An 18,871-nucleotide genomic window follows, 5' to 3' on the forward strand; every position below is an offset into this window, starting at 1 on the left:
TAACAGAGGAGAGCCAAAGACAACCTCAGGGCCTTTGCTTTTTTGATTAACATCTGAATTACTACAACTGGTTAAGGGTTTGGATCTTTACCACCAAAAATCACTAGCAGTCCGCGCTTCATGCACACAAAAGACCTCATCCTTCAACTGCAGGGCACATGCACCAAACTGCATCCAGCACTGGTGTTCTTGGCAGTACAAGGGTGGAGAAGCAGCACTTGTTCCCTTCTGATCAGGGGCTCTTGATCTCAATGCGACCCAGATCTCTCCTAAACCATGGTTCTTGGTTCCCGAGAAATTTATTAAGGTTTTGCACAGGTGTTGGGCAGGCCTCCTTTGTCTAGAAAATGTCCATTCCTTCCTTCAGCCTGCATATGTTCCCAAGCTGGAAGGTCTCTGCAACCAGGGCTTTGGTAGTGCAAAGATGGCACCAGGTAATGATGGACCAATTACTTCACATTTCAGCCACTCAGGACACTGGTACCAAAAGAGGCAGCAAGCAATATTCTTTTTTTCCTTCTTCACAGCTATCTGACCACCAGTCACACAAACTTCACCCTCCTATCTGCGCATGTAAACCCACCACTTGGAAAGTCAGGAGGACATGAAAAAGGGCTATTAAGAAGGACGTAGATCCTGCTGCACATAAACACTCTCAAATTGGGACTTTTCATGTGCAGGAGATTTAAAACAGCCAGGCTAGAGGAACTGTTTCTTCTAATGCCTCCAGGCAAGCATCAGAAAGTGTTGCTCCGAGCTCTCCCTGCTGATACGTATTACAATAGCTACAGCCTCCAAAGCCAAAAAATATAGCTGTGTACTGCTCTGGGTGTTTTAATTTACTATTGTGGTCAAAACTAAAAATGAACTGTTTATTCAAGTGGACAAATATACAGTTGAATCCCTGCTTTTTGTCAGAAGCTGATATGAGCAAGCAAAGGAATTCATTAACAACCTCATAATAATGCAAATTTCTGTCAGCTTAGGATAGGGTTTCCTACAAGAAGACAAACGCTTTTCCATTAGGACTGACTTCCACAGGCCAGATGCGTCTCTAACACGAGCAAAACACAGGACACATACAGAGCTTTGAATCGGGAGAACTTGTGTCACCTTCCTGACTCCACAACAAAATTTCTCAATGACTTTAGGCAGCTCAACCAAAATCTCACTGTACCTTGATTACTCCCTATTCAGCAAAATGGAATAACCATGTTCCCCAGAATTACAGGACTCACAAGTTTATTATAATCATTATATTGTTATAATGATTGACATATAATGTCAGCAAATAAAGGCAAAGGTGGATGAAGACTGTCATACCTAATTTCTGTTTCAATCATGCTTGAACTGCTTACATATTAGATGTAACTACTTTAAAGAGAACATCCCTTGGGACCAATTTGCCTGACAGCTACCACAAGCAATGCACCCATTGACTAGCATGTCACTTGAAGAGGTACAAGCCCTCATTATATGCAGGGAAAACTGGGTCTTTAGTACACCCAAATCTAGAGAACAATGTTGGATTACAGGCAAGGTCATGAAGCAGCACTAAGTTTGCGAACACAGGAACAGTTTTGACTATGCTATCATTGTTGAAGGACACTGAGGTCCCAAATTAGGGATGGAGTTGCAAAAGTGTTGCTCTTTTTCCCTTGTGGCAGTTCCCTGCTGACCTGCTCTTTATTCCCCATGGGGAAACCATGCAACCCAGACACACAAACAGTCATGATTCACCCTGACTGGACTGAAATCTGCAAGTCTGCAGACGCCCCAAAGCTCTTTCAAGTAGCTAAATGCCATGACAGTAATGAGGAATTCCAGAAGAACTTCCCAAATGTGAGTGGGCAAAGAAGTGTCAGGTGAGATTTGACACAGATAAGACCATGTATTTAGTGAAAAATAACCTAAACCACTTCTAAACAATGCTGAACTCATAACTTGCAGTTACAACTTGGAAGAGCTGTCATTGACAGTTCCTCTGAAATCAAGATGTAGCAGCTACCAAAAAAACACCAAACAAATTTTGGACATCACCAGGCAGGGCACAAAGAATAAGGAGAGTGTCCACATATTGAGTACCAGGGCAGTCCTAGTCCTGCATCTCAGATGGGGGAAGTGGAACAAGATGGGGAAGCGGAGTAACAGAAACGACAGAGACAAGCAAGTCACGAAGATGGAGCAGCTGCCTCAGGAAGAGAAATGAAAGAGGCTGGAACTCTCGTTTGGAGAGGGGAAGGCTAAGAGAGGCCTGACTGAGGTTTATAAAGTCATGGAGGTGGTGGATAAGCTGAAAGAAAGTGAGTACTTCTTTGCACTGGGATAGTGCCCTCATGGAACCTGCTGACATAGGAGGCTGTGGAGGCAGAGTGCGCCAGCAGGGTCAGAGAGGGATTAGATAAATTCCTGGATAGCAGGTCCATAAACAGATACTAAAGGGAACAGATGGGATGTGTCCCTGAGACTTCCCCAAGTGTGCCTGCTGGGGCGTATGAGCAGACTGCAGAAAGCAACCAGGCTCCACAGCCCTCCCTAAACACCACTTTCATCTCCACAGCTGGAGACAGCCCTGGGCTAGACAGTCTGCAGCTCAGACTCAGTAGAATATTACTAATGTTCTTATCATTCCCATACAATCTTTTCACTGGAGTCTTTCTTAGCTAAACTAGTAACAGGAGGCTGCACTATTCCCATAGGCCCCCATGAGAATTTCAGAATCACCAGAAGCGGGTGCTGACACTCAAGGGAATATCCACACAGCTACTCCGCGTGGACTAACTAAACCCAGACCCTTCCCAAGCCAGGCATCACCAGGGCCACTCTCCTCTTCTTCATCCTTCCACTGTCATCTCCCCCCCTACAACAGCCGACTGCCTTGCCCAGCTTTATCACTGTGACTTTTGAGAAGCAGAAGGGGAGAGGTTCTGAACAGCAGATCCATTATCTTTGCCCAACACCACTAAAAACACAGCAATGGACTCCTGCCTACAGCACCTTTCAAACCCTTCCTTCACCAAAGGTATCAAAAAAGAACAAACTCGTCCAGTTTTGATATAGTGGCAGCTATGCAAACTCAGAGGAATTAACTCATAAGCATTTAGGCACCAAACAAAAGTAACAATAATAAATAGGTCAGCTTTGGAAAATGCCTAACCACAGCATCAGTTTGTATAATAATTTATATGGACTCACTTGCCTAGAAGTGTTTCACGCTTGAATTTTACAAGTACTACTTTCAGATTCAAAGCGAACCTCTAATTATTGATCCTTCGTTACACTGGGAAATTACCTCATCGTAGTTTTAAAGTTCTAAGTCTAATAATCTCATCATTGATTACAGCGACTGTATTCTAATTATAAATCCATTATCTCCTCAACAATGAAATAAAATCAATAATGCACGTAAATGGGAAAAAGGAATTTAAATACATACATTAATGTCATTTCAAGTAGCACTATTTTATGCACCATCTCTAACAAAACTGTCACATCATTAGCAATAATGTGAAAAATCTTTTTCAATTAACAGAGCTGATTTGATGCTATGTTCAGTAAAGTGGCAATCCATTCCATTAAACACACACATATGAAATGCTTGAAACATCTATGAACTCCATCTATACATCATAAATTCTCTCTCAAGTGCTGAAACAGAAAAGTAGATACATTTTCTATTGATGCTTTTTAAACCTCCTTTCCAAAGGTACTGCCCAGAGCATTTCAGTGATTCTAGTTGCAAGTAACAAAAGGCATCAATATTTGCCATATGCTCAGCCGCTCATGCCACAAAACAACGGGAGATGCTTTCGGCAACGCTCACACTGCACAATCTGACTACCTGGAGTCCTGCAACTTCAACACGCCATCATTCCAGTACACAGTCTAGGGAGCAAATGTTAAATTCAAAGCACTTTCCAAAAAATGTACAATGTTCAATCCTATTTTACACAAGCAGGACGACTGGGCAATCCACACTTGCATCCAGCTGTGCAAATCAGTTCCTTCCACATTGTATACAGAGACCACTGTGAAAGACTTTCTCTGCACCAGCCTGCACACAACTGAGGTCTGAGCTCAGCCTGAATTTACCTGGTTTCTCTGCTGCATTCACCTCTGAAACCAAACGGCATTCTTCAGCTCCAGCCCACCCTCAACAATCAATGTAGGCAGTGCAGAGCAACGGTGGCCTCATCTATATATCTGATGTAGAAGTGCTTTTATGATTTCTCAAATGTTGGATTACACTTCTGAGCTCCAGCCAAAAAGTATGAGCCTTTCTTGTAAAGTGATTTCTAATGTTGGGGTGGTGTGGGATGCATTGATTAACAATCAGTTCACTGGAGAATTCATAGTGGAGCATATGCACGGTATAAATGGACGAGCAGGAAGCAGAAGAAGCCAAAAGAACTAAGTGAACAGAAAAGGCCATCCCAAAGAAACTAATTCAAATGCAAGAGTAGAAAATTTAAATATTTTGAGTAAAAAAAAAGAGGGGATTTTTTATCTTAGCGTAGCTTATGATACATGTGCTGGATGACAGAATGACCTGTGGGCCAAAGGTAAATCCTGTGGATTATTTGCACATAATCTCTAAATTTGCTTGTTTTAAATCTACACCTGATGAGTACAGGTGAAGTCTGGGCCAACATTCTTCATTATTGCTTGCTGACTTCAATTGTCAACAAAGGCAAGTATGGACTTGTTTCCCATGAGAGCTGTAACAACAACTGCTTAGCCTAGAGGGGTGAAGGATCAAAAGAACTGTTTTCAGGTGGTAATTTGAGCCACAAATGGGTCTGAGTACTGCAAATAGTTACCCTGTCCCACAACTGTAAAACCAATAGTATGACAGAAGTGTCAAATACACAATATAAAGAGATGCAATCCACACCCTCACCTCAGAAAATGCTCATTTCCACCGTGTAGCCAATACCCTTTCTGTCAACTCTTAACGTTTTTCCTAAGTCACTCTGATACCTGGGGATACTTTAAAAAGTAACCTCATTTTCACCTTCAACACCCTACACTAGGGGCAATGTAGAAAAAAAGGACACGGAGACCTTAACAACTACACAAAGTGGAGGTGTACATTTTTGTTTGTGTGTTTAAGGCTGAATTTCCAATACTTTCTAATAAGTTCCATACTTTCTAAGCTGGTCTGCTACCTGGCTGCTGGGACAGGCTCTCACTGACTGAACCCAAGGTGCCGGTAGCAGCATCGTCCTCCCACACCATACCCCTCCCTCTGCATTTGCTGAGGCAGCAAAGTGCAACGCAAGGCATTGCTGCCCAGCCAAGGTGCAACAGCCTCAGGAAAAGTCTTTTCCATGGGGGCTATCAATTAGTTAGTACGAGAAAGCATTTAGTAACTTGGATCAAAAGGTTTCCTTCTGCTGTTCAGACTTGTTACGGAGATTGACCAACGCTAGCTGTGAAGATTTTATTTATTTATTTTTGCCACCCCCTTTCCTTTAGGTACTTCCTCTACAAGAGCGGTAATACCAACACCACTAAAGCGAAAGGGAAAACAGAACAGCCTCTATGCAGCCCTTGCCCCACCACCTGTCCGGGGTTTGCTATTGACCTCTACAGAATCAAGATGTTAGATGTGGAGTCTGAAAAATGTTCCAAAGCTCAAAGTCATCCAGATGGCTCACAGACAAGATTTATGGTCAAAGCACTATATTTTAATTGTTTTGTTACAAAATATATTTCACACATTGTATTAATAAAAGGTCACTGAGAAAGCTATCAAGAAGGATTTTAAAAATTAATTTAAAAATCCATTCAGTATGACATTTATTGAAGTAAAAAAGTAAATGCTGGAAAGTAAATCTTGTCATTCCTCTGTTTTCCAGAGCCAGCTTTTTATTGCATCTACTAAGCAAAATGTAAGTCATCCTTGCTATAAACAAACAAAGAGGATTTAAGGAAAGTCAACAGAGGTTGAACTACCCTCAGATGAATCCATCTGGTTTAGATTAGGGCAAGCAGAAGACTTATTCCTAGGAACTACAGGAAAGTTTGAATTGTGACTAAAATAACTCAGAGATTTTTTCACATAAAACACACACAACTCCTTTAACTTTAGAGTATAGGCACCCATTTATAAGTGCTGTGGGTGAACCCTCCCTCTCTCAACCTCATCAAACTAGGCCATAAACTTATACCTAACTTTAAATTTGTGAATGCTCTCAGGGACGTACATTGGACTTTTGATAAATTTACAATTTTATATACATATGCTTTAAAAATTTTACTTAACTCACTTTCAATTTTGCAGTGCTTCAACTTTTCCAATTTCTCAATGGTGCATTTTTTAATATATTTTTAAAGCAACATCAAAACTGGTAGAGATTCGAGGAGCCACAATACTTTGCCTTATAACCCATACCAATTGTATATATTCAAATTAGAAATGCAGTGTGGCTAGGATTTAATTTTGCATTAAGATGAAAGAAAAAGCAATTTACAAAACAAGCTCTATTTCACTGTGATGTCTTTATAGCACATGGCATGGCTACTTTACCACTTTTCTGCAGTGCATAACACTGCATACTAATAACACAATCAATTGAAAGCATACAGTAAGACCTCTTTTTTCCGCAATACACAATACATGCAGGTACTTCTAATAGGTGTACAAGGTATTTTCAGTGGTTTTAATGTTCTGTCTCTCAGCCAGATTCTAACACATCTAGGAAGCCTAAACTCCCCTCACTCCTCTGCTCCTGTGTTAAACTGAGCGGCAATACTGAGCGCTGCTAACATGTTTTTTCATTTGAGTAGTAACCTTATATTCACTTGGCAGGTCTAGAATTAAAAACATCAATATAAAACTATTTATTAATTAAAGTTGTCAGTCGTCCACCACAAATCAGCTGTCTTAGAGTTATACCAGCTCCCTCCCCTCCACAGTGCTCGCTGTCTGGTCAGACTACTTATCACTGCTACTGGTGATTATTTTTTGCAATTTTTCACAACAGGTCACTTGGGTAAAGCAGCTGATTACATCTTCACCTTCTGCACCTTGGTTGCAATCCTAGTCTTCCCCTCCCTGGACCTTCCTCCAGATCCTTAATTACTGTTCCTCTTGACGGCTCCTGAAGCCTACAGTTATTACTTTGGTTTGAGCAGCACCCACACAATGCTTTGAAGACACATTCCTGTTCAAAAAATTTATAATCGATATAATGGATTTTCACACTTGAACTCCAAACATATATTAAAAATTTACGATGTCCTGCACTTCTGACCCCCAACATTCAGCCCAGAAGTGCTTTCACAACCGTAAGTGACATTACAAGGTAATACATGCGAGTTTGGGGGAGGGAGATGGGAAGAGCAGAAATCAAGTCTTTTTTTTTTTTTCCTCTCCACAGACAATTCCAGTACCACCAATATTAAAACTAGCCATAAATAAATAACATGAATCCTGGAGAAACGTTTGTAGGCACAAGGTATCTGGAGGTTTGGTAGCCATATGCTGGGGTGTATTTTCCCCCCTGCAAGGCATTAGGCACACAGCACAGATTCACAGAGCAGTAGGGGTTGGAAGGGACCTCTGGAGATCATCTAGTCCAACCTCCCTGCTAGAGCACGATCACCTAGAGCAGGTTGTGCACGATTGCATCCAGGCGGGTGGCACCTTGCGTTGGCCACCCAAGCAAGGGTTTGCTCTGCCTCACCCACCCGGGCTCTGCAACAGGCATCTTCAGTGGACAAGGCAAGCCAAGACAGACATCCAAGAGATGAGAAGGACAACGCACCTCTTGGAGGTGCCTGTTGCTCTCCTGCAACTATAAAGGAAGCCTCTGTAATTAGCTTAGAATAAACATCTATCTTTTTGGCAGCTAAAAATAGTTGAGACAAACCCCAGCCTTTATCTGTGTCTGCCTTCCCATCTAGAAAAATAATCACGTTCACTTTGGATGGACCACCAAGTTAAATCATCGAGATGTAAAGTGCTTGGATAACAGTTTCCTACCAGGGAGTTCAGCACTTGTTTCAAGAACAACCTTTTGGTAAGAAAACAAGGCAAAATTAGAGATTCCAAGTAAAACAGGGGGTATTTACAGAGCAGTCAAAATAACTCACGTCACTACTGACAGTGTGAACTCCCAGGGGAAGGGACCATCTTTTCTTCTGCATTTGTCTGGTATCTCACCTAGATGGGGACTGCGGATTCCAAGATGCAGTTGCATGACACATAATAAATAATACATTCAATTTTGTCCTTTCTACTGTAATTCTTCTTGCTCCAGAATTCCTCTAGCCAGACCAGTTTTGCCCCACGAGAAGATGGGAAAGGTTTTTAAAGAGAGACGTCCAAAAAGTATGTATATCCACAGCTCTCTCCTGGGTTAATCTTAAACCTAAACACTGCCTCCAACTTCAGGAAAGAATACCCAAAAAAAAAAAAAAAAAATCAAGAAAACTTTTCTAATGAGAAAGGAAGTTCAGACTTGACAATCAGTAGAAGTCGGGGAATCCCAGCCTTTGCAAAATTGCAAGATGACGTGAGGCGAGCATTCAACAAGAATGTCCTGCAGCGGATGCTATCCTAGGCAAGGGCTAGACCAGTGGGTTCCTGAAATCCCTTCAATCCTATTTCCTCTGACACCTGTGATTCCTCTGGGGAAAAGTGTAGGGGAAGCACTTTCTGCCTCACCCACCCAAATAGCTTCACAGACACAAAGCTCTTAGTAATACAAAAGGCAGTAGAATAATTCAGACAGACACAGAAAGCACAATCGGGGCAGAGATGCACAACAGAGTCATTTGGGCTTAAATGACTAAAAATTTAAGTTAAAAAAAAAAAAGAGCGAGAAAAAACAAGTGAAGACTAGCTTCTCTCCAAAAACTGCTTCTAAATCTAAACTATCCATGCAGGTGACTGGATCACATCCAAGCAGTCTTCAACACTCACAGTCTAACAGTGTTTGTCCTTTCATGAAAGGTCACTGTTTTCCAGGCTACTGAGTTTCTTTGCACATTTCCAGATCACACATAAGCTCTGTTGCATTATACACATTTTTCCTTCACAGGGGTTAAATGAGGCAACTCAGTTTTATCTTAGAACAATGCAGTGGTTAGGGAAAACCACATCTATCAGTCAGCTTGGTTAAGCAGTAAGAAATCTGGAGCTGGCTGTTAGTGAATTATTTAAGACAAGAATAAGGGCAGACAAGGAATGAGCAGAGAAATGGAAATATTTCAGCTTCCAGAAAGTACGGGCTTCTTAACACTGTAGCTTTCCCAGTTTTTTCTACATTTCTGTGATATACACAGAATTTAAAAGATAATTAAAAAGTAACATCATATGCCTTACATTGGCCAAATTGATCACTAATGCACTGAGCAGCATTTTACAGAAAAGCATTCCTAGCAGTAGTTCCTCATAAACTATGAAGAGCTGAATGGGCCATTTTTTTCCCCCTTTTCTCAATGTAAAATCATCAGAGAGTGATCTGACATCAGTACAGATTCACTGGATTTAAATGGGGACCCCTCAGAGGTGAGATGTGTGTCCATTCACAAATTTCCATATGAGAGAGAAGTATGGGAGGAAGGAATCACGTCTCCAGGCCTTTTCTGGAAGGCAACACCACAGCCACCCTGTGAAAGTAATGTTATACAGCAGCACTCTTAAATATTTATCTCTGATGATCTTGGAGCTTAACCAGCTGAAGCTACCAAGCAATACCAGGTAGTGTTTATATACAACAGTACATAAGGCATTATGTTTAAATGTAAAGCTGCCCAGCACCAACATACCTGGTCTTGTAAGTTCTGCTACAACATTTTTAAGTGAAAACCATGACTTCTGTTCATACATATTTCATCATTACTCACACTCCCCTGCTCACTACCATGGGAAAATGGTTTAGGAATAAATCTTAGTCAAAATCAGTCACTATATCCTCCTTCTTAGCATGGTTCCATAGATAGTCACAAATCTGCAATGACCTTGCTTTTAAAGGTAACATGCACCTCTATAAAGCTTTTTCATTTCCCCCAAGAGTTCTTAAAATATACACAGAACACAGGAAATCAACATCAATGCTTAAAATCCAAGTGCAATGACATTTACAGGCATGCAGCTCTGAAGCAACCTTCTGAACACCCTCCTTTACAGCAAACTGTTTTGCAGCACATCTAACCTGAAGATTAATGCTCTCCATCACAGCCTATCAACAGCATCTGCTGAACTGAACACAGCCTTCGAAGTTCAGCGCTAGGCTTGAGGGTCAAGTTCATCTTTGATATAATCCCATGAAGCTCCCAGTTTCATGTGTGACAAACTTGGCCTTTTATGTTTTTCTGAAGGGGTCGCCAGGTATGTGACAGCCAAATAACATCACCAGCAGACGTGAAGCTAAAAAAGGTGCAAAAATATCTGAGGGAAGAATCTTACCATCTCAGATAAGAAAGCAAATTCCCTGGGACATCTGAGAGATCATCATTAAAAGCTCTTTTTCAGCTCTTCGGCTCTTGAAACATGGTTTAGAATACCATTAGCTGATCCCCTCTAAGATAAATATGTATATATCCCAAAATTTATCTTTGCCTCTCTGTATATCCACACACATGTAAACAAAACTCAAGCATCTGAATTATCGCTACTTACTAGACAAGCCTGAGGCAGGAAGCTGTTCACCCTGGAGATACTCCACATGCCCTCGAGGTACTGCTGAGCTTGGATGGTGACCGAGCTCAGAGCGCCGCTGAGACCACTGGGGGCCACCGTGACTTGAACGCTGGAGTTCGGAAAACTGCCCCCGCCTTGAGACCATCCAAGCCCCTTCTTCCTCTCCGCCCCAGAGAAGAGATTCGGTGACTTTCCAGGCTGCCTGCCCACCTGCCCAGCAATGAGCGGCAGGTCCCTCTGGGAAGAGACCGTGACCATCCTGGGTACCACGCTGGTCACTGCCCCGGCGCTGGGCGGGAGGTCGGGCATCTCTGGGTAGCTGGCTTGATTGAGGGTGTGCATCATCTGAATGGCTTCCTGCTTCAGCTGATTCAAGTGAGTGGCACAAGTTTCACATCTGCTCTCTCCTTCATTCCTGTTTTTCTGTAAATAGTCAGGCACTTGAAGCTTGTCAAAAATTAAAGCTGATAATCGTGGGTCCTAATGAAGGGGAGAAAGGCAGAAAAAACATACTGAGTTAAAATAATGCAGAAAGAGAAAAAGACAAAAGTTCTCTGTGGTTTGCTCTCCACCCATGGAAGTACTTTAAATCTGTTCTGGTAACTCTCAGCCTTCCCACCCACCCCACCCCCCCAAATACCCTAAAAGACAGGCCACAGCAGATTAATAAACTGTAAGTGAATTCATCTGTATTACACCCAGCATGAAAATTATCATCAGAATTGAACAGTGGAGCTGTGGTGGTGTACTTGACAACTACTCATTCTTCTTACTAACTCTGCTTTGGAGACATCTCAAGTACCTGTGTTTCCCATGCTCAGGAACAATGTTAGTGAAATGCTGAACCTACAAATATCATCATGTGTTTCAAAGGCATACCACCACCTTAAACCCAGGAAAATTAGACTTTAAAAGTATTTCAAAAAATTAGTGCATGACCTGGTAAATGTTTTGTTGTCCTCACCCTCAGAAATGATTAATCAAGTGGCATAAAAACCAGTTTACATGGTGCTGCCCACAGCTGGCTCCTCTGCTAGCGAGGACCGTTATTTCTGATCTTTGCAACCCAGATGGTCGCAATATTCCCTTACACTACAGTTGCTTTGATGAGAAATAGATTTGAGCCTACAGCCATGTGTGAAGGTGTGACAATGTGCACACTAAGAAGCTGATTTAAAAGCAACACCTATTTTGTTTCCACAGAGCAATTCCCCCCCACACACCCCCCGCCCTTGCTAGTTCATTTTAAGGCTGCCCAGACATTTTAAAACCCAGCTCTGTGTTTCCAGTTCAGAGACAGAATTACCTGTCTCCTGAAACACACAAATACCTTCCCGTCCCAAGCCTGCTACTGTAAAGATTAGTCAAGAGATTAAATCCAGTCCTGTTGTAAATCTGCTATCAAGACTAATGCCGTGCACTAAAACTGACCCAACTTCACACACTCTTATTGAGCTCTCTAAACAATTAAGGTTTTAATGAAATCACAGCACAGCCAAAGGTTTATTTGTATAATTATTTAAAGCGAAAATATTTAATTTGCTTGTTAATAATGAGGGCACACAAAGCTAGTAAGTCAGCCATCCAACATATGCTGGGGGTATCCCCAGATCAGTACTCATTTTTTAAAATGCGATACTTTATGCCAAGCTGCAATTGCTCTCTAGGAAATGAATGTCCTATTAGAAAACTAACTAATTCTGGTTTTAATTACAACACACATCAATAAAACTCTTTTAAGAAGTCTTGGCACTGGTACTTTGGCTTTGCTCATTATTCTCTTTCAACTGCACTATTTCCCTTTGCTCTGAACTGAGAAAGTCCTGAAACACTGCCTAACTTCAGCAGCACAGAATTTATCTCATTTTCAGCTGCTGGACTACTCCTGCAATAGTTTCTAATCTATCTCACAAGACACAGTACGGTGTTGACAGAAGCCATTGTGAGCATATCTAGCATCACATCATTCCACAGCCAAAAACCATTAACAAAAGTTGCTTTTTCCGCAGTAATCTAAATTATTGTTTATTTACTGACTTGGGGGAGGGGGGGGGAAGGTACTTCTCAGGCTAAGGAACTCAGCTACTCCTGACTGAACAATAAGTTGCATTCACATTAGCTGACTGAACAATAAATTGCATTCACATTAGTGAACCAGTTTACAAAATCAAGTGAAAGACACTGTTTCATTTTTGTCTCTTTCCTCTTTACTGAGGTTTAGATCCTGGTAAAAAAAATGCCTTTGAAGCTGCACCATTTGCTCACCCTCCTGAGCAAGAAAATTCTTTCCCTGTAAACCTCCCTGAAGACGGTAACACTAAATTAACAGATATTAGTCAGGAAAAAAAAAAAAAGTCTTATTTTAGAAACTTTTTTCCAACCCTTCAGCAGAAAGTGCTATTGGTTAGACTTGAAAAATAGAAAGACTCAGTGCCACAAGCACTATTAAGCCTCAAGCAAAACAAAGACGATGCAGTCTATCTCCCAAGAAAAACAAACAGCACGGTGCTCTGCAGAAACCTTTCCAAGGGAGAGCCCTCTGAGCAAATTCTTGCCCAGGCTGACACACAGCATCTATTCAAACAGCCCCAGAAAACAGCACCTTCCAGCGCCGGGTGCCCCGTCCGCGGCCAGGCACATCCCGGAGCGCGCACCTTTGATCCAAGTTGGGCACACAAGGAAGCACCTGCGGGTCCCGACTGCCTGAGCCTCATCTGGCAGTGTTTAAAATTGCTATCGAATGTCAAAAGTTTCAAATAAGCAATTAAAGCAGATTACTAGGTGAAACAGGCTTCTCATTTAAAAGAAACTACTTCTTTTGATGTAAAGAAAATTAATGACCCCAATTCTAGCTCCGTAAACACGGTTTACAGCGTAAGGCAGATCAGCGTCGGGCCCATCTTGCTGTTACAAGGCAATGGAGTGGATGCCGTATTACAGGGGGAAACCAAAAAAACGGTAAAATTAAAAAAATTCATTTATTTAGAAAATTACACAGAGCAAATCATATAAGTACATGCTATGCCAAGTTTAAAACTTCTGATTTTTTTTTATAGTTAAAAAAAGCCATCTAATTTCCAGCGCTTGCATTTTGCCAGGCATCTACAAGGAGCCTTTTAACCCCCTCATGCAGACTCTGTGATCCCCAGTTTGCATCTGTGGCCGTCCTCCTCCGGCACCTCACTGAGGGCCCAGCTGTGTGGTTAGATTACTTTGATTTTTCCACTCTGTGCGACAAAAACACCTGGCTAATGGTTGGGCGTGAAGGGCAGAGGAAACACAAGTTACTGTTAAAAACATTAACCATAACTTAAAAGTTAAGCCAGCCCCATTAAAGAGGTTTTACTACCCCGTGACAATGCCTGGTCCTGGTGAGCCCCCAATTCATGCAGCTCGCACCCTAACAAGGCAGGGTGGAAGTTACACTCTCATGTTTTACAGAGGGAAGAAATAAAACTTGAGTGACCAAATGTGTTAGATGCACACGGCGGGGGGGGTGGGGGGGGAGCAGTTAAAGCCGTCCTTGTTGCAGCTCCGCTGGCAGACAGGCAAGCCAAAGACAGTGTGCAAGTCGCTGGGGGGATTGGCACAAAAATTAAACACACAACATACAAGCCTGTATTCCAAACCGTGCTCCAAAAACAATTTAGTCTGCTGTGCTACAAAGAAGATGACTCCTTTATTCCTGCACAGCATAAATAAACTGTGCTGTCTTTGTCACACCTACATTCCAAATGCTGTTCTTACCTTCTGAACAAGCAGGATAAGCAAAATACTGTGATGCTGTAACATTCACAGCTTCCTCTCTGACTACAGAAACCAAAACCCTAATTTCAGTCTCAGCTTGTTAACTTTTGCATACAAATTTTAGATATTCAAACATCACAGACTGCTAGAAAGATAAAATAAATGATCCCACTAGGGACAATTGCACTGGGGAGCCCAGCAGCCCCCAGCGAGGTCAAGGCATGAAATAATGACATCTACTTATATGAGGTGTTCTGAAACACCTGAATTTACCCCTGGTTTTCAGCAAGCAGTTCTTACAGTTCTTCTTGCAAACTGCTGCTGGGAGATTAACCACACGCATGCAAATTGCCCACACAAGAAAGAGCACACGGACATGGTCTGCAAGTCCTTCCAAGCTCAACCGGGCAGGATGGCAAACTTGGAAAACCGGGACTGTGCTCCCACTAGAACACACGGCAAAACACCGATTTAGTTCGACACCAGCTGCCTTTAGCCTGGAGTTTGCCTTCAGGTTTTATCTGTGAAACCAGGAGTAGGGAAAACAAGCTCAGATTTGAGAACACATCCAGCAACATAGAACAGAACGAAACAAATTAATTTTCATTCACGCTTCCCTCTCTGATGTATACCTCAAGTGCTGCATTGCCTCCCCGAGAAACCCAGCGAGGACCAAGCAGGGTTTCAGCTATGCAGGTAACACCGATGTCCTGCATGTGGGGCATGCAAACAAAACCCACATCTCACAACTGTAAACTATTACAGCCTGAGACCACTGCCCTTGAAACTACAGACATATTCAAAGCTACTGGGATGTGGCCAAAGGCCAACAGCTCTGAAAAGCCCCTCTACAGCTTAGGCACCAAAATCATAGCCAAGTTTTCAAAAGCATGCAACACCAAATGACCTTGCTGGAGCTGAACTCTTTTGAAAACCTGAAGCAGTCTGTCAGTGATATTGTGCTTACGAAAAAGTAGATTCTTTTGAAATTTTAGCCTAATCTATAATTTCCCAAGTATTTAAAGTTTGCAGTTAGATCGTTTGTTCAGTTAACAAGGAGTAATAGATAGCTTCTCCATTGCAAAAGAGAAACAAAGATACAAGCTTGAAATCTTACCTGCAGCTACTGACTTGTAACTCCCAAACTAAGCAAGAGGAGAGGATGCAGAAAAGCATCTGGATTCTCACTTAAGAAGTCCCTGAAGTAATACCCACCCATCTGTAACCTAATCCTTTCAGTGAAGAACTATCCACAGAGTGTGAACAAACGATGACGAACAAATGATGAAAAGTCAAATTGCCAACAACCGTCCTCAGTAATTACCAGCAATTCTGCCTGGCACTAGTTTCTGCAAGGCAAGTGTATCTGGAGCAGTATTCTGAATTGAATTAAATTAAATTCTTGATATAAAGATAATTAAAAAGAAGGAAGAAGAATCACTGAATGTCACACTGAAATATATACTTAAATACAGACCTAGGTAAACAACATTTTTAACAGATGCTTTGGGAGAAAGGAATGTACTTTCCCAGTGCAAAAGAATCAATGTTAATGATTTTTTTTCTTAATTGTCTTTCCAGATTTCTGCCGTGCTGCTTACAAAATAGTTTTTATCTTACATGACATTGTGAAATATCCACTAATATCTTCTATATTGACAAATACTTTGAAGGCTGATGCTTGCTTTCAACTATACAGTAGTCATTATCAGAAAAAGAGAAGAAAAAGAGAACACTATAGTCAGCAAAACCAGAGACTCTTCAGTGTAATCAAGGAAAAAAAAAACCACAAACAAAAAAACCCCAGTGCTAATGGTTAATTTTTATTTTTAAAAAGAGAAGTTTCCAAGTAGCTGACTATCTCAAGGGAGTGAAAATATGATCTGTAAGTCTTCAAGTAACTCATGTTGTGAATTCATTCAATTACTGACCTAATCTTATCAGAATATAAACAATCAAGGAAAAACAAACATACAAAGCTTTCACAAAAACAGAATTCACTACAAGTCCCATTTCCTGAGTGTTGAGAGTATCTGGAACTTGCAGTGTAACTTTGCTGTCCTTGAAAACAGCCCTCTGAATAAGCAGGAGAGCAATCCACGTCTGCAAAGTGAGCAAAATGTGCATGCATTAGAAAACAAATAGATGCATCTTTAAGGCCAAATTCTATCTGGCCTCTCTTCATGAACGTCTCACTACCTTTAGGCAGAAGATTAATTTAAGCCAATGGACTGTGGACCTCCTCCCATGCTGTCCGCTAGCAGGATTTCTTCAAATCTCCAATCCCATTATTCTGTTTCTAACCACAACCTCAGGTACTGCACACAGACATATCCCACTGACTCTACCCAGCTGAGACTCAACTCAATTTCTTTTCATCTTTGGCATCCCAAAGAGTTTGGAAAAAAAAAAAATCCAAGCACATTTTCTTACTTATAAGAATACTGCATCTCTTTTAAACAGCGCCCATCTTTCTAACAAAAGTCAAGCAATACGATAAATCTGGTAAAAAACGCATGACCCCACACTAAAAATGACTGCGGCGTGTTTAGTTATTCTGCAGCCTCCACTGAACTCTATTTATTTCCATTTCCTGCCCACTTTAATGTACTTCAGTGGCCCGCAGTAAAGTTAAAGCAATAGGTGTCTGTCATAAAGATGAATAGTGCTATTGGAATGCATAATACAGTGGAAAGAGGAAATGAGAGCAATCTGGTTTATTTACATCTCAGGCTCCCATCAGCACCTCAACCCACCTCCCAATGGTTTCAGCCGCCTTTCCTGTTATCTTGCTGTATAGTCCCCTGCAATGATTTGGCTTTTAACCCCGCAGAACCAGAGGGTATGAGCTGATCTCCCAGATTTGTGTTCATGAGCTGGCAGAGTATTGGAGCAAACAGCCATGCAGTGTGTTTAGTGCAAAGAAAACAAAATAAAGGTAGTGGTTGCGATTTAAAATAATTAAAGACACAAACAAAACAAAAGACCCCGAAGAGATCTGCTATCACAGTTAAATTTAGATCAGCACACAGGAACCTGACTACTTCTGAAAAACAGTAATTACTATATCGCAAAATATTACTTTTAATCTCCTTTCTTTACGATCTAATTAAACAGATATTTTACTTGCCTTTGGAAAATGTTTTTCTTAATTTCATTCAATTGTAACATTTGGTGTATTCTATAAACTACACATCCAAACTAGTATGTAATTTTGTGCTTATTTTTAATAGTGTATGACTTAATTTTAAAATGATTACTTTTAATTTGCATGTTTATTGTTGGTTTTAAGTAATCCTTTAATTTTCCCTCTTGGGTCTGTGGCTTACTGTAACTTCACAATGCAAATTCAGTACTGATTTTGTTCATATGAAAACACAGTCTTCCAATACCCATTGTGTTTTTCCTTTTTTTTTTAAAAAAAAAAAACCTTCATCAAAGTATTATCATTTTCAACAGCAGCAAGTGTTTGGGGAAATAGTTGCCTACTCATCACCACACAATACTTTGGTGTCTAAAAAGCCTTTGTTGACTATTACTTTCAGAAATAGCCATTTAGACGAAGTTGCCTTTCAGAAATTCAGACAAAAACTTCTGATGGAAATTAGACACTTTTATTTAAAAGATAAATAGCTTTCCTTCCTTAATTATATCTTCCTTGAAATTGGAGAATAAATTTTGGTTAGCCTATGAGTATGGTAAATCAGATTATAGAAACTCTGCCTACTAGACTGCATAAAAAGTCACAACTTCTTTCCTCTTAAAAGCAAACCGAGTGCTTACAAATAGTGTTAGAACAACTACTCTGGAAACCAATGCTCTCTGATACCTTCATCACATTCAATGCTACCTATTCCACATACAGTTTGAGTTCCATCAGGCTGCTCAGATAATACCATAGCTCTGAATTTCAACATAGGGATGAAAATCAGAGAGCAGCACCCACTACACAGAAAACATGCTGCCTTGTCAAAATGCCTCAGAAACATCAACTCTTAATACCACCATATTGGAAACAAAAGGATGCTTCCACTATTACAATTATTTAGGCGACAGCCCACGTTTTCAGAATGACAAATTGCAATGGTAAGCCTTGTGAGATAGACTCCACTGCTGATGAACTTGGGCTGGAGACCAGCAACCCAGCCCAGACAGCCCAATGGAGTAGGAGAGGACTAACGCCCCAGGTGAGATCTTTGGCATCTTTAAGTGATCATAACTGCATTTGTCCCAGTAGAACTGTGCCCATTTGTATCAGACATACCTTTAACAAGGGAGTTCAAGAATGTCTGGACACCAGCCTCAGCGAAAGCAACTCTGGCTTAGAAAAAGTGGATAGGAAAAAAAGTGCTTGGAGCACTCAGGACATCGGTATACAAACCCTGCAACTGTTTCAGTCCAACCATCTGAATCCAATTAAAAGAATGCTCAGCGGCAGAAGTTAGGGAGTGGACACATTTTCTAAATGAA

The 18,871-nt window shown here is 41.2% G+C and overlaps 1 protein-coding gene across 1 annotated transcript in view; it reads right to left on the bottom strand.

The window, feature by feature from the left end:
* KIF26A (kinesin family member 26A) overlaps positions 1-18,871 on the bottom strand; it is a 100,998-nt gene that overhangs the window by 55,829 nt on the left and 26,298 nt on the right. Inside the window, exon 3 of the mRNA XM_075753437.1 lies at positions 10,634-11,134. Coding sequence (XP_075609552.1) covers positions 10,634-11,134 — 501 coding nt within the window. The remainder of the gene's footprint in view (positions 1-10,633; positions 11,135-18,871) is intronic.

Source organism: Balearica regulorum, chromosome 5, assembly GCF_011004875.1.
Source record: "Balearica regulorum gibbericeps isolate bBalReg1 chromosome 5, bBalReg1.pri, whole genome shotgun sequence".
Taxonomy (NCBI): Eukaryota; Metazoa; Chordata; class Aves; order Gruiformes; family Gruidae; genus Balearica; species Balearica regulorum.